Here is a 13,776-nt window from a genome sequence, read left to right as displayed (position 1 = left end):
TACTGTGAAGTGCTGTGCTTCATAAGAGCACTTATGTGATCCTGAATAGATGAGTCAGAGTCTAACATATAACCATCGATCTGAGCACACAGGCTGCCCAAAGCCTCAGCGTTCAGTTGGCTCCACTTGTGTCACTGAGGAGAAAGTGAAAGCAATGCTGGAGACACTGTGAAGATGGATCAGGCTGAGCTTGCCCACAGCATCTGCCAAAGGGATATTAATCCAGCTGACACCCACGAAGAGGATGGATCTCAGACCTGCTGGTGCCAGTTAAAGCATCTGACACAGACAAGCACCGCATCTGAGCTCCACACCAGACCTTGACTAGGTACATAACTTACCCTCCTCCCAGGGCAACGGGGAACTCCACATCCTTTCTGACAGCTCTATGTACCAGTATTGCATAGCAACCCAAGGGTTGTACTGAGGTATAACTAAAGCATTAGCACTGCAGCATAAAATCGTACAGTGAACGACAAGGCTTAAAAGTTGCTTAAATGTCTCACCTTTAGTGCTGTGTTTGCAAACTGCTGAAGACACCCCAGCACACAGACATCAGCTGTGAGCTCATGTGATTTCAGAGTGAACATGAGTTTGAAGGCACCACAATGGGCACCAGAAAAGCTGCTAAGGACAAACTACAGCACTGAACTCATACAAAATCCCAGTTCCAAGATTTTAAGATACCACTCCTCCTGAAAACTATTCATCCCACCACGAGCAGCTCACTCACTTCTAGCTTGTAACTCATTGTAATGTATTTATATATATTAGCAGTATAGCACATTCTCTTAAGTGCTTTTGATTCAGAAGGTTTTAGGGCAGGAAAGAGCATCCAAAAGAATCAGATCCAGCAGGCCAGCATCAGTCAAGTTTCACTTTATTCTTTCCAGCATCACATCAACATCTGTCAGAACCCCCCACAAATACATGAAATCACAAGAAACGAACACTCTGTGTCCATATACAAGAACTCAAGACATCCAATCCAAGTAAAACATCTTAGTCTGATTTTTCCTTCTTCTTTTGATAGTGTATTCAAACACCTCAATCTGATTAATACAAAACTCAAGGGTATGTATAAACTAAAATAACTGGCACCTGGCCTTGCCCTGAAACCCTCAGTTATTTATTTCAAGTGGAAGTTAGTCCTACAAAACTTCAGTAGGCATCCATACCACTAATACATCAAGTCTGCAAGTTACCCTTATTCTCATAGTGACCTAAAAGCAATGCAGGGGGCCAGAAGACAATCCTGTTGCCCTTAAACAAGGGCCTTACTCTTTGAAGAGATACTCCACCTTTAGACAACACCACTCTTAACAACCTACTGAGGCAGATACTTTTTCTCCACAGGATTCTGATACGTATTAAGAATACGAGTAACACTTTATGGGATGCACACTTATATGTGCATAAATTAGTGTTGTTTTCCTTTAGCATTTTGCTTTCTGCTCCTCACCTGCTGTGATGAGATTCTGTTAGAAACAAGAAAACCTCTAAACAAGCCAAACAAACCAAATCAAATCAAAGCTTTTTGTTCTGGTAATAATGGGTCTGCATCACAGTTTGTTACCATCTAACACTGAGGTATGAAGGCTGTGTTTTAAACTGACCTGGCTGTTACAACACAGTATCAGCTGTTCACTCAGGCTGCAAGTTCTGTGAAGCCAGTAAGTGCACACAGAATTCACAGATCATTCCTGAGTAAAGTCCTTAAAATGAAACATTTCCAAAAGCATCTCACCATTTTACTCAGTTCCAATACAAAAGTTGAGGGGTTTTGTAACACGTGCATCTACCTACACATGTGATACAATGGCATCTCTCAGCAGCTTCCTGGTGTTATGCTCGTTAAGTCCCTTTATCAACATCCTGAAAATAGTTTCTTAGTATCTGTAGAGAATCAGCTTTAAGCCCACTCACCTGAAATGCTACGGTTGAAGTTACAGTTACTGGCATACAAATTATATTGCTTGAATTTTAATGTGAAACAAAAAACACACATTAATAAAGGAAAAACGTAAGAGTGTCCCAGAACCACAAGGCAAACAGAAAAGCTCACTGCTTCATAAAAACACTTCAAAATACATTTTATTTCTGAGAAACGACATCCCAAAGTCCTTAATCGCATCCAAACACATCAGGATGGCACAGCACCACCACAAACTGTAGTACCACCCCAAGCAATAAAGACCCATTATCATCACTGATAATTCCATATTGGAATTAGAAGAATTGATGTTATTTTCAAGTACATTCCTTCTCAAACTCCCCACGAGCCCTCTGCCATTAGATGCAGCACTTCCCTGCCATAGTTACTATGTAATAATGCAAAAGAGGGACAAAAGTTGCTCTAACAGGAAATTTCAAAGTATAATTTACATGTAGAGAACAAAATGGCTTTTAAGGCTTTGCAAAGACGATAGATCAGATAACTTGTGACCGAGGAGCGGTTTCTGGACACAAAAACAGCTTTCCAATGCAGTAAATGAAGTTATCAAACCTACTTTAATTCTTTAGATAAGTTAGACAGCTGTTTTACGTTTACCTCTCACAGCTTTCTCCATCAGATTTCACATAAATCTAGCAAGTTCGTTGTAACAAGTTAACCTCCCATCTTTCCTTATTTTAATCACAATTCCAGGCAACCGGTAACCACGTATCGGCCTCACGTTCTTCTTCATGTAGCTCTGAATTTACAACTCGGCCCTGCCGGCTCTATAAGCACGGCTCCCTATGGCCCGAGCACACGGCACCGCCTGCACCCAACCCCCGCTCGGCCCGGCCCGGAGCCGCCCGCCCCCCAACGCACCTTCTTTGGTCTGGGCGTTAGTGATCTGCAGGTCGCAGTCGGCCGCTTTCAGCTTCTCTCGAGCCATGATCTGGCGCTTGAGGTCGCACAGGGAGATGTGAAGGCCGTCAAAGGTGACGGTGTCATAGTTCAGCTTAGAAGAGAACTTGTAATGGACGCACGACATGGTGCTGCCGGGCGGCGGCGATGCCTGCGCTCCAGGTCAGGCCGCACCGAGCTCCGGGCGGGCGGCGGCGCCGAGTTGAGGCGGGCGGCGCTCAGAGGCCGCAGCGCAGCGCCATGGCCGGGCCGCGCGGCCTAGGCACGCTCCGCTCGGGGAGGCCTCAGGGCTCCATGGCGGCGGCGGTAGGCCCCGCTCCCCGCGTCCACGACGACTCCGGTTCTCGACGACCGAGCTAGGCCTCGGCAGCACGGCGGCCCACCCGGCTCTTCCTAGCGGAGCGTCCCCGCTGCTGGGCTCCGCTCGGCCCCGCTCCTCGTCCTCTCGCGCCGTTCCCAGGCCCACACTCTGCCTATGGCGGATCCAGCGCCCCCGCCTCAGCGTTTCTCCGAGGGGTTTCCCAGCCGCCAACCGCACGGGGCACCGCACTGCGGCTGCGCAACGGCACGTCACGCCCAGCGCTCACGTGACGCGGCGCATTATGACAAAGGAACCGCTGCCCCGGGTCACGTGGCTGGAGGTGGCTCCGCCCCCTTTTTGCATGTGGGCGGGGCGCCCCCTAGCGGTACAACGCCGCCACGAGCGGTACAACGCCCCCAGCCGTTACCGGCGCGACGCGTTATACACCGCGTGGATGAGCGGGGCCGCCGGATCTTCGACACACTTGGACATCTTTGTGTGGAGCCCTCAGTACAAAAAAGACATGGAGACTTTGGAAAGGGTCCAGAGGAGGGACAGGAAGATGATCAGGGGGCTGGAGCAGCTCCCCTATGAGGACAGGCTGAGGGAGTTGGGTTTGTTCAGCCTGGAGAAGAGAAGGTTGCGGGGTGACCTCATTGCAGCCTTTCAGTACCTGAAGGGAACTTACTCCCAGGAGGGGAGTAAACTCTTGGAAAGGGCTGATAATAGCAGGACACGGGGAAATGGTTTTAAGTTAAAAGAGGGAAGATTTAGGTTGGATGTTAGGGGGAAGTTCTTTACTAGGAGAGTGGTTAGGCCCTGGAACAGGCTGCCCAGGGAGGTTGTGGATGCCCCGTCCTTGGAGGTGTTCAAGGCCAGGTTGGACGGGGCCATGGGCAACCTGATCTATGGGGTCTCTATGGGGTCTCCTGGACAACCTGATCTAGTAAAGGTGTGTGTTTGGTGGCCCTGCCAGGCAGGGGGGTTGGAACTACATGATCCTTGTGGTCCCTTCCAACCTGGGTCATTCTGTGATTCTGTGATAACGAACCACCTCAAACTGGTCTGTAATGTTACTTACCCCTTTACTCTCAGATGCGTTCAGCAGTAAATTGGCCTTTTAAGCTCTGCAAAACAACCCGCAGAGTGAGTTGCCTGGAAGTTTGGCTGTCATTCTCTAAGATCAGACTCAGATGAGTTTTAAAAAGTGCAATAAAGGGAGTGTATTTGATTTAAAATGGAGTTTCAGTGTGTTTTGTCTGTAATTGTGACTTCTGTGCAAGACAAGAGGAACTTGCCTCACCTGCAAGCCCACAGGACTGTGCTGTGCCTTGCCCACGTCCCCAGCTGAATCACTGAAGCTCCTGCTGGGGCAGATAAGGAGGAGCATCGTGGTGACATTTGTATCTGCACCTGGTAACTAGAGAAATACAGCAAATTCATTCACATGGTATCCCAGGGCTTTTCCCTACCTGTCCTGATACAGAGCAGTCCCCCAGAGGTGGAAGTTGGTAAAGCTCCCGGGAGTCCATTAGCACCTGGCTGCTCCACTTTGAGCTATCAGATTACTTTGCCATGATGATAATAATAATAATCCATTGGAGATCTGGGACAATTCACTAAAGATAAGGACCCACATGACCCCTGCACCCCGTCATCACCACGAGTTGCCCCACAGCCATCACTGCTGCCAGATGGGGTCTAAAGTCTGGATGAATGGACTCCAGGCGGACACAGGAGGGGTTGTTTATTACCTTAAGTGCCAATAAATATTACAGTGAGCTGTGAGCAAATGTCCTGCAGTATGAAGTGAAAGGAAGGAGAAATAATTAACAAAGGAGAGAGATCTACAGACTGAGGGGAAGTTTGACTTCATAGGGTCACCTATAGATTTTCAGCAATGCCATGTATATTCCTTAGGATTTAACACCCCCAAAGATGATAACTGCTCTCATGCTGGTCTTATTCACCAAAAGTGCTCAGAGGTTTTGGAACTACTTGTCCCTGTAGTTCCTTTGCAAAGCAGCATGTGACCAGCAGTGCTGCCATCCGGCATCCCTGGCAACGAGGAAGAAAACTGCGTGTGGTTTTTGTCCTGCCATAGAGGCTCCCAGGAGCTGGGCAGCAGCCACTCCATCAGTTTCTGCCAGCATAGGCAGAACACCCTACAACACAAACTTGTTTCCTAGTGGGTGAATATCTCCAGGAAACATTCAGCAAAGCAACATTATGGGTCAGACCTCTTCTTGCCCAACCTACTATTTGGGACTGTTGTGTGTTTGCAGTTTTTATCTGTACGTTGCTTCTCAGACATTAATTAGGCCCTGAAGGGTGCTAGCAACAGGAATGGCTGTAGCTGCAGTGTGAGAGCACACAGCCAGGCTGCCCCAGAGAGCTTCCAGGTTCTGAACACAATGCCAATCCCAAGGCCCACACAGCTGGATAGCTTTTCTTCCTGCTTTTGACTTCTTAAGCTTCAGCTTCTTACCAGAGCCCATGATTATGGCTCATTCTTGCCTATCAGATCTGACTCAGCTTGAGCAAATTCAGGGATAAAACCATCAGGTGCTGCACACTGCAGCCCTGTTTGCCCTCATGACCTCAGGGAAGGATGGAGGGAGGAAGAATCCTACAGATATGCCATAGCACAGCTCGAGTCTGCTTGACAGAGGAAACCTGACCTCATCTCTGGGTGTGTGTGCCCCAGGAAATGGGGGAATTCTTTCTTAGTGAGTCTGCAGGCGCTGGCACAGCTCATCTGCTTGTTTTCCAAAGCCATTTTCCAAGCTCCTCTCCCAGTTTGCAATCCCGTTTCGCATTTGGTGATGTTTTACAGCTCCCTTAGGCTCGAAGGACTTAGAGTCGGGGAAAACCTCAAAAGTTACGCCAAAACTCAAGAAACAAATAAATCCACAGCGCTGCTCCTGCATAGCGAGGAGCAAACGAGCTCAGCGAAGCTCAGCCTGCAGTTTCCAGCAGAGCCGGCAGGTGCCGGGCCCGCTCCCCGCACCTCACTCTGTGCGCTTCACTCTCAACACTGCGGGTCCAAAACAGGACCTCGCTTGTCCCGGCACCGCAGCCTCACACGGGCCCGCAGCTCCTCACCGAGCCGTATCAAAGGCATCAAAGCCGTAGGTGTGAGCAGCTGCTGCGGCAGTGACTACTTGTACAAGTGCGGAAGAGGTACCTGTGGCTGTTCCTGCTTTGAAGGGCAGGAAACACCCTGTAGTTAACTCAGAAGGTCACCTTCATCAGTGACAGTTTGGCAAAAAGCAGCCCTGTACAAATAGCCTTCCCCAGCTTAAGGCTGCTCGAAGGACATGAAATTCCCCTCAGCACAGAGCACTCCTCTATTTCTGAGTGCTGGAGCCCTTTGTACAGACAGTGGTCTCCCCCGAGGGCAGCACCCAAGTGCCCTTCCTGCTCAGTGCTCCTCTCCTGCATACAGCCCCAGCTGCTCTGCACCCTCTGCCCCCCACAGCCTCCTGGCCACGTCCCTATGCACACATCAAAGCAGCCCCAGCTTCCTCCTAATTCTCAGCTTCATAATGCATTTTAAATCAAAGTTAATTATGGGGATCAAAGGCCCCTTCTCTGCATCCTCCAGAGCCTCCCTCTCTCAGCCCCAGCCAGGCCCTGCTGCTGTGCATGGCACTATCGCAGCAAACAGATGAAGAATTCCAGTGCCAAAACCGAGAGCTTCTCCTCTGTAAGGTCCCTATGCAGTGCACTAATCGCTCCAGACATTGTGCTGGGGTGTGGAACTGGATGACGGTGGGGCTGTGGCAGCTGATTTTATTCCTCAGATACTGCCTTTCTTTTGAGTCATCTCAGTTCTGAGTCACCAGCAGCCACAAATCCCTGGGAGATAGCATCCTCAGCCAGCCCCTTCTGCACAGGAATAAGCACAGTTCAGGATGAGTTCCTGCTTGAAGCTGTCCTGGTCATGCTGCAGAGCCATTACTGCAAACCACTCAGCTGGCCACATGCTGCTGGGTATCTGCCATGGCCCCAAAGCTTTCTATAGATCCACTGCTTTCCAGGCCACACTCCCACCTACACTAGTGCACATAGTGCTGCCCCTGCAAAACTTCCCTCCTTTTATCTTGTACCTGCAGTTACACACAAAGCATCCTGCTGTTTTCAGGAGAAGCATTTTCTCCCCCTCTCATTCAAGACACAAATGGAAGAGGTCATATCCTCTTGCAATAAGGCACAGCTGAACACAGGGTGCTGCTGGACCCAATGAAGTGCAGCTGCAGAGCTCTGAAGACTTCCTCACCGTGCACCATCTTTGGTCCAAGGGGGAAGAGCCACATTTGTATGCGAAGTGCAAGAGCTCCTCAGCAATTAAACTGAATTCTAATTATTGTATATCACATATTAGCAATTTCTACCGTGCTAATATTAATTGCTAACAAGATGATAAGACATATCAGGTAGTCATGATGGAGCATTGCCTTTGCTTGCCTGACAGAGATGTGTGGTGGTGAAGCACTGGGAATCTGGTGCAGAATTCACTGCAGAAGCGAATGTCTGTTGGCAGAAGGTGAAGGCTTCCCCTGCCCCAGGGCGTTTGCATGGCTTCCATTGCATGCATGGAAAGCCCAGCTTGTGGGGCTAGCTCTGAACTCACTCAGCAGTGCAGTGGTGACAATGTCCGATCTCATAGAGGTGATGGGTGTCCCAGGGGTTATTTGTCTGTCTTCTGAATAAAAAAGCCCTGTGTGAATCAGGGAGTCTGCACTACAAACAGTGATACATTACATTTGGACATATGCTAAATGACATTTACCAATAAATTTATGCAGATTTCTCCTGTAATCCTTCTCCATCAAAAGTAGTAATACTTTCTCTAATGCAAATGCACTGCTAGAGCCTCACCACATCAAACAGGAGCCGTGTGGAATTGTTAAGGAATCTGAATGATAATCTTCATTGTGCTCATGAATAATCATTGGCTATAGATGATTATTTAACAGTGTTTGGAAGAGCCCAGCAGTGCTCACCCAGCTTCCTTCGAGGTGCCGTGGTCCCAGCTGCCCAGGCCCATCAGCTCTGCCGAACCTTGCAATCAGATTTCATGCTTATTTCCCATCTGGGTTCATGCACTGGCTGTGCGGCATAGGGCTCTACTAATGAGCCCTGTGAGGGAGCAGCACCTCCTGGCTCTGCTTTGGGGTACATATACCTCCAGCCCTAAAGCTGTTGAGGTCTGCGGGTGGGCAGAGCACAGGCCAAAGTAAAGTCCAGGTGCTGGAAGCTCCAGGCCCTTTGCCATCTTGGCCTCCGTGCATTCTGTTGGCCAGGCTCATGGTTTTAATCATTTTTAAAGATGATTACATTTTGAGCAGCGATGATCTAAGCTAACGAGCAGCCTACTACATTGTGGCTCGGCAGGAAAAGTCACATTGCTGGAGTCTGTTCCCCCCCTCCCCCCCTCCCCCACAACCCAAAACACAGACATTAGGGAAATAAATGATTTCTTTTCACAGTTGTTTAATATAATTTTCTCTGTGCTGTGCACTATGAGATGCTGCAACTCATTAAAATAATGATCAGACCCATGAGTGGGACACAGGCAATGAGCAGCAGCTGCGGCACGTCCTGCATTTGTCATGTCCCTTTTACAGGAAGACTTTGGCTCTCTCTGAGCTCGGTGTTCTGTCACTACAGCACCAGTGGCCCTGACCTGGCGCTGGGCACCCTCTCCATCTTCTCATTGCAATCAAGACAGAGAGGGATGAGCAGGGAGCCAGGCAGAGGATAGAGAGAATAACGTGCAGGAGGAATGGAACAAATGGATGAAAAAGAACAAATCGTTGTATTGAGGCCCGATGCCAATTAGCTGGTGTCAGTGTTAGGAGAGTGAAAGAGCAGAATGATCTGTAGATCTGGTGGCGGAAGGAAGCAGGATGCTTGGGTTTCTTTGGTCTGCTTCTTGTCTTGTTTCCCTGGGAAACTGCTCTTTGTGGGAGAGTTCAGGGACCCACAGGCAGCAATGTGCTGGACGGATGTTTGCCAGTGCCCTGTGAGGGAGCTTTAACAGAGTAATTAGAAGAAAAACATCAGAGATGCTCAGGCTGCAAAATGGCAGCTAGAGGAACTGCTGTCAGGCTGTAACTGCTGATCGCTACCCATAAAGGCACAGCTTGTTATCATCCACAAAATCTTTGGAGCTTGTACCTGTTGCCAGCAGAGCCAAAGCAGCACCTGTGGGGTAGGTGTACCTGCACCCCACTCCAGGTTCAGCCCTACTCAGGCTGATCCATGGCCTGCCCCTTCCACCTAAATACATCTGGTGCTGTGGCATGGCCCCATGAGCAGAGGCCAGGGGGCACAGGGCTGTGAATCATGGAACCATTGATGTTGGAAAAGCCCTCTCAGATCACCAAGTTTTACCCCAGCCCATCCCACTTCGCCCACCGTCTCTCAGGTCCACATCTCCATGGTTCTTGAACGTCTCCAGGTACAGCAACTCCACCACCTCCCTGGGCAGTGGAGGTGCCTGTCTGCTCCTTCAGAGAAGAAATTATTCCTAATATCCAACCTGAACATCCCCCAGCATGACCTGAGTCCAGGGAGTTCGAGACATCACAGCACTAAGCTGTAACATTCTCCTCCAGAGGGAACTGGAGATCTCCCAGAGTGAGACAGAGGGAATAAGAGAGGACAGAGGATTCAAGAAGGACAAAATCATTGCCACACACTCCAGGTGCTGCCTCGGATTAAGCAGTGCTGGAGGCAGAGAAGCTGGGCGATGCGGGCTGTGAGCAGCTGAACTGCAGCCAGCATTGAGCTGAATGCCCAATGAGCGACCGTCAGGGGGTGAGCCAAGGGAAGATCTGTGAATCTGACAAGGCTTCTCATCAGGCCCAGCACAACTGTATGTTAGCCTAAATGTGCCTTGTCACAGGGCAAACAGCTTCAGTACACCTGGTGCAGGGAATCAGCCTCATGATCAAAAAGAGAGTAAGGTAAGGAGACTTCTGCAGCCCTACATTGGTAAGAGGAAGGTGTGACCCAGGTACATCCCAGCATCCCTCCAGGATGGGGCACTGACACCCATGGTTTACTGTTGTTTCCTTAAAGGAGGTTTGTAAAGATGCAGACTCTGAAATCTTGGCTTTCGTATAAACATTTTAATTCCAGAGCACAGCCATGCAGCACAGATACCCGGCAGCAGCATGAAGAGATGAGTTGGCTGCACAGTGTTGACAAGAGGCAGGAAAGAGAAGCTAATTAAGACTGCGAAACAGAAAGAATCACCTGTATGATTTGAGATCCAGGACAAGAAAAAAAGGGGAAAAAAAGCCCACATTCAAGAAAAAATAAAAGCCTGCAGTATTAAATATTTGCTATTTTTATGAAGGTTATGGGACACTCGTTAGCCTTCTCAATTATTTGTGCTGGCTTGCTGCTATGTTAACTGGTTTGAAATCCTCTGTGAAGATGTATAGCACCTTGAAAGGCTTTGAGGAGCCACATGCCTGCCCTGGGAGGAGAACACTCCTTGCTCCCAGCCCTGCAACTGCACCGCTTGCTGTGCTTGCTCCTTCTCCATTATTTTATAGTCTCAAATAGCAACAATTTACCTGCTGCCAATTTCTTGCTTTTCCATTTGCTGTAAGCCTGAAAGAGACAAACGGAGCACTTTTTGCTCAGCCACATCGCTGGTGCCAGCAGTGCTTGCAGAGCTCTCAGCAGCAATGGGCTCACCTGGCACTGGATACAGCAGTTCCTGGCACCCTGAGGATGCAGTGAGCTCCACCCAGCAGGTTAGGAACAGCCCCCAGAGCCCCCACTGTGCCTGGTCCCCCACAGCTGCCTGCACCTTTGGTACAGCTGCAATCAATGCCACCCCAATTAGCCCTGCTGCAGGTGTGCTTTGTGCTCACTGACTCCTTGGATAGCCCTTGTAGTGTCATGGTTTGGGGACAAGGGACAGGGAGTGCCTGTGTGGTGCCCTTAGTGCAGGTTTTTGTTGTACTTTGGCTCTTGAACAACCCCTCTCCCTCCCCCCAATGCTGTCCTTTTGGTATGGCTTTTGCTGGGGCAACCCCCCCCCCAACTGCCATCCCATGGTCAATGCCCAACCCTCAGCTCCCTGCAGAGTCCCAGAAGGCAGAAGTTCTCTGCTCTGTTCCCCATCAGCTGTAGAATTTATAGGAGTGTGTCCGGATCCCCTGCCAAGTCCCATTACTACATATGCTCTGGTTTAAGGCTGTCGATAAAACCTGGCGGCAGTAGTTTGCATTGATGTGGGGGTTGACAGTGCTGCCGCACTGAGTGCTGCTCCTGGGAGCCTCTCCCAGTGCTGGGATCTCCATCCCTGTGGACTGGGGACATGTGCAGGGGACACATGGCATCTGCACTCTCAGCAGCCTCAGAGCCACTCAATGGAGTGTTGTGTTCCTACAGGGAATAAGGAAAACTCCGAGCCCCAGGGAGGAGCAGATGAGACTTGAATCTCCATGGAGTATTTACTATTGCTTTTAATTGGTGCAAATAGATGAGCTCTGATGGCATTATTGTGTGGGGATTGCTGGACTCACTGGGACAGAGCAGTGATGGAAGGATAATAACCACTGCCACGTGCATAAGTGACACTCTCGCTATGGAAGAACACATGCAGGCTGAAGACTGGTGCTGTGAGCTCTGTGCAGGAAGGGCTGCACCCACCAGGGACCCCTGCAGGGCCTCCCAGCCACCATCATCTGGTGTCACAGCAGGGTGGCCCCAGCCCTGCAGCCTTTTGCCTTCTGCCACTTCAGTGCTGGGATCTCTGCAGGAAACTCGCTGAGCATTGCAAGTGCTGCACTGTGAGAGCAGCAGCAGCGTTTGGCCTATTTATTTTTTTTTTCCTTTGCTGTTATTCCTCCCCTTCTCTCTTCAAATCTTCCTTTGAAACCAAAACTTCCTGTTGTCTGAAATGGACAATCAGAGCTCCAGCAGCTGCAGCCTGAGAGCTTCGGTGCTTGGCAGCAGGATGAGAACTGCAAAACTATTTCTTTGAGGCAAATTATGCATTCATCTTGCTCATTTAAAACAAAATATGATTTGCAATTTAACTTTCCATAATGAGCTCCTGCTATTATACGGTTTCCATAATGGCTGGTTTCATTGGAACAGATTGTTGGTGCACATGGTTTACAAAACATTTTCAATGCAAGCTCCGTTTTTTCTTATTTTAAATAGCAACAGCTGCTAAGCATGATAATTATTGCATTTCATCAAAATAAACGTACCAAGTTGCTTCTTAACACTACTTGGTGCAGTTTTCCAGCAGACCTGATGGTTACTAAAGATGGGGGAAGCTGTGATGGAGTGACAGCAGTTTGTCAGCAAAGAGACGTCACTGAGATGAGGGTTGGCTGCTTGGGCATTTCCTGGGGAAATTTAAGAGCTGGGCTTAGCAGCCATGGCCAGGCAAAGATTTAAGGTGCGCAGCACTCCCAGCAGCTGATAACGGTGCTGGAGGAGCTCTTGCAGCTGCTGAATGAAGGCTGCCCTTTGGAGCACCTCAGAGCTTGGATTTAGATGACATATAGTAATGGCACTGCAGAATCCATTACTGTCCATCAAGAAAATAATAAACACACGCTATGAATTGCTTGGACCCACCTGGGCTTTTCAGAGTTATTTCAAATGGTAGAAAAAGAACAACAAACAAATCAAAGCAAGGGAGGGCAAAGGACAATGTCAGGGAAGGAGCAACCAAGGAGGTGGCTGCTGGGGCTGAGCAGCTCATCCCACAACACGGTGTGAGATGTGAGTACCTGCAGAGCTGGGCTTGAGAAAACATGGTGGGATGGGAAGGAAGAGAAAGGGAGGAGGAGAAGGGAAGCTCCACGCTGATCCACATTCAGGTGATGTTCCCTCCATCTCTGTATGGGTGCCAACTTCTGCCAGCTGACGTGTGCAGCTCCTAGTTGGGATTTCTGTCTACTAAAACAGGAATACAGTAATTAAAGCACTCCCTCGAGATGAAAGCAGCAGCAGGACCTGCAGTGACCAGAACGCAGGGGCTGTAGCTCCCTGCTGACATCCCCATCCCATGGCTGTGCCTCTGGCCCCATTCCTCTGCCCCCTGCATGCCCCTACTGAGTGGTCCCTCTGCAGAAGGATGGATGCAGTACCCATGGCAACAGCCACTCCTGTGCTGACATTGGAACAACAGACACTGACCTTGGTGGACACGGTTGCATTAGCAGCGTAACCAGAATGAAGCTCATTACATTTTCAGTGGGGTCATTCCGAGGGCAATAACACTACCTGAAGTCGTCTGCTCAGGTGAGGTGAGCCCACAGCTTGTGCTCATTGTGCAGTATTTTGCAGTGACCACATAATGATCTAAAACTGCAAAAAGGCTTTGTATGATAAATACAGAGCTGTTCCTGAGCTCTGCAGCACCCTTAAATCAGGCTGCTCACACACCATGTAGGCTGGGGCTGGCTGGCTGGTGCAGGCTGGGAGGAGGAGCAGCAGGGGCCCCTGCTCATGGTGGTATCCGTGGGGACACAGCATGTGGTGAGCACCCTCACTGCTCCCTGTGGTTGGCAGCAAGAGAAGGAGGTGAGGGGGCAGCTGCTGGTCCAGTTCCTTGAATGTGAACAAATCT

The 13,776-nt window shown here is 49.6% G+C and overlaps 1 protein-coding gene across 1 annotated transcript in view; it reads right to left on the bottom strand.

Annotated features, from left to right (window-relative positions):
• RBBP6 (RB binding protein 6, ubiquitin ligase) overlaps positions 1-3,375 on the bottom strand; it is a 30,459-nt gene extending 27,084 nt beyond the window's left edge. Inside the window, exon 1 of the mRNA XM_015876782.2 lies at positions 2,816-3,375. Coding sequence (XP_015732268.1) covers positions 2,816-2,981 — 166 coding nt within the window. The 5' untranslated portion in view covers positions 2,982-3,375. The remainder of the gene's footprint in view (positions 1-2,815) is intronic.
• Positions 3,376-13,776: the final 10,401 nt, after the last annotated feature.

This window comes from Coturnix japonica, chromosome 14 (genome assembly GCF_001577835.2).
Source record: "Coturnix japonica isolate 7356 chromosome 14, Coturnix japonica 2.1, whole genome shotgun sequence".
Classification (NCBI taxonomy): domain Eukaryota; kingdom Metazoa; phylum Chordata; class Aves; order Galliformes; family Phasianidae; genus Coturnix; species Coturnix japonica.
This window is presented reverse-complemented; position numbering and strand designations above follow the sequence as displayed.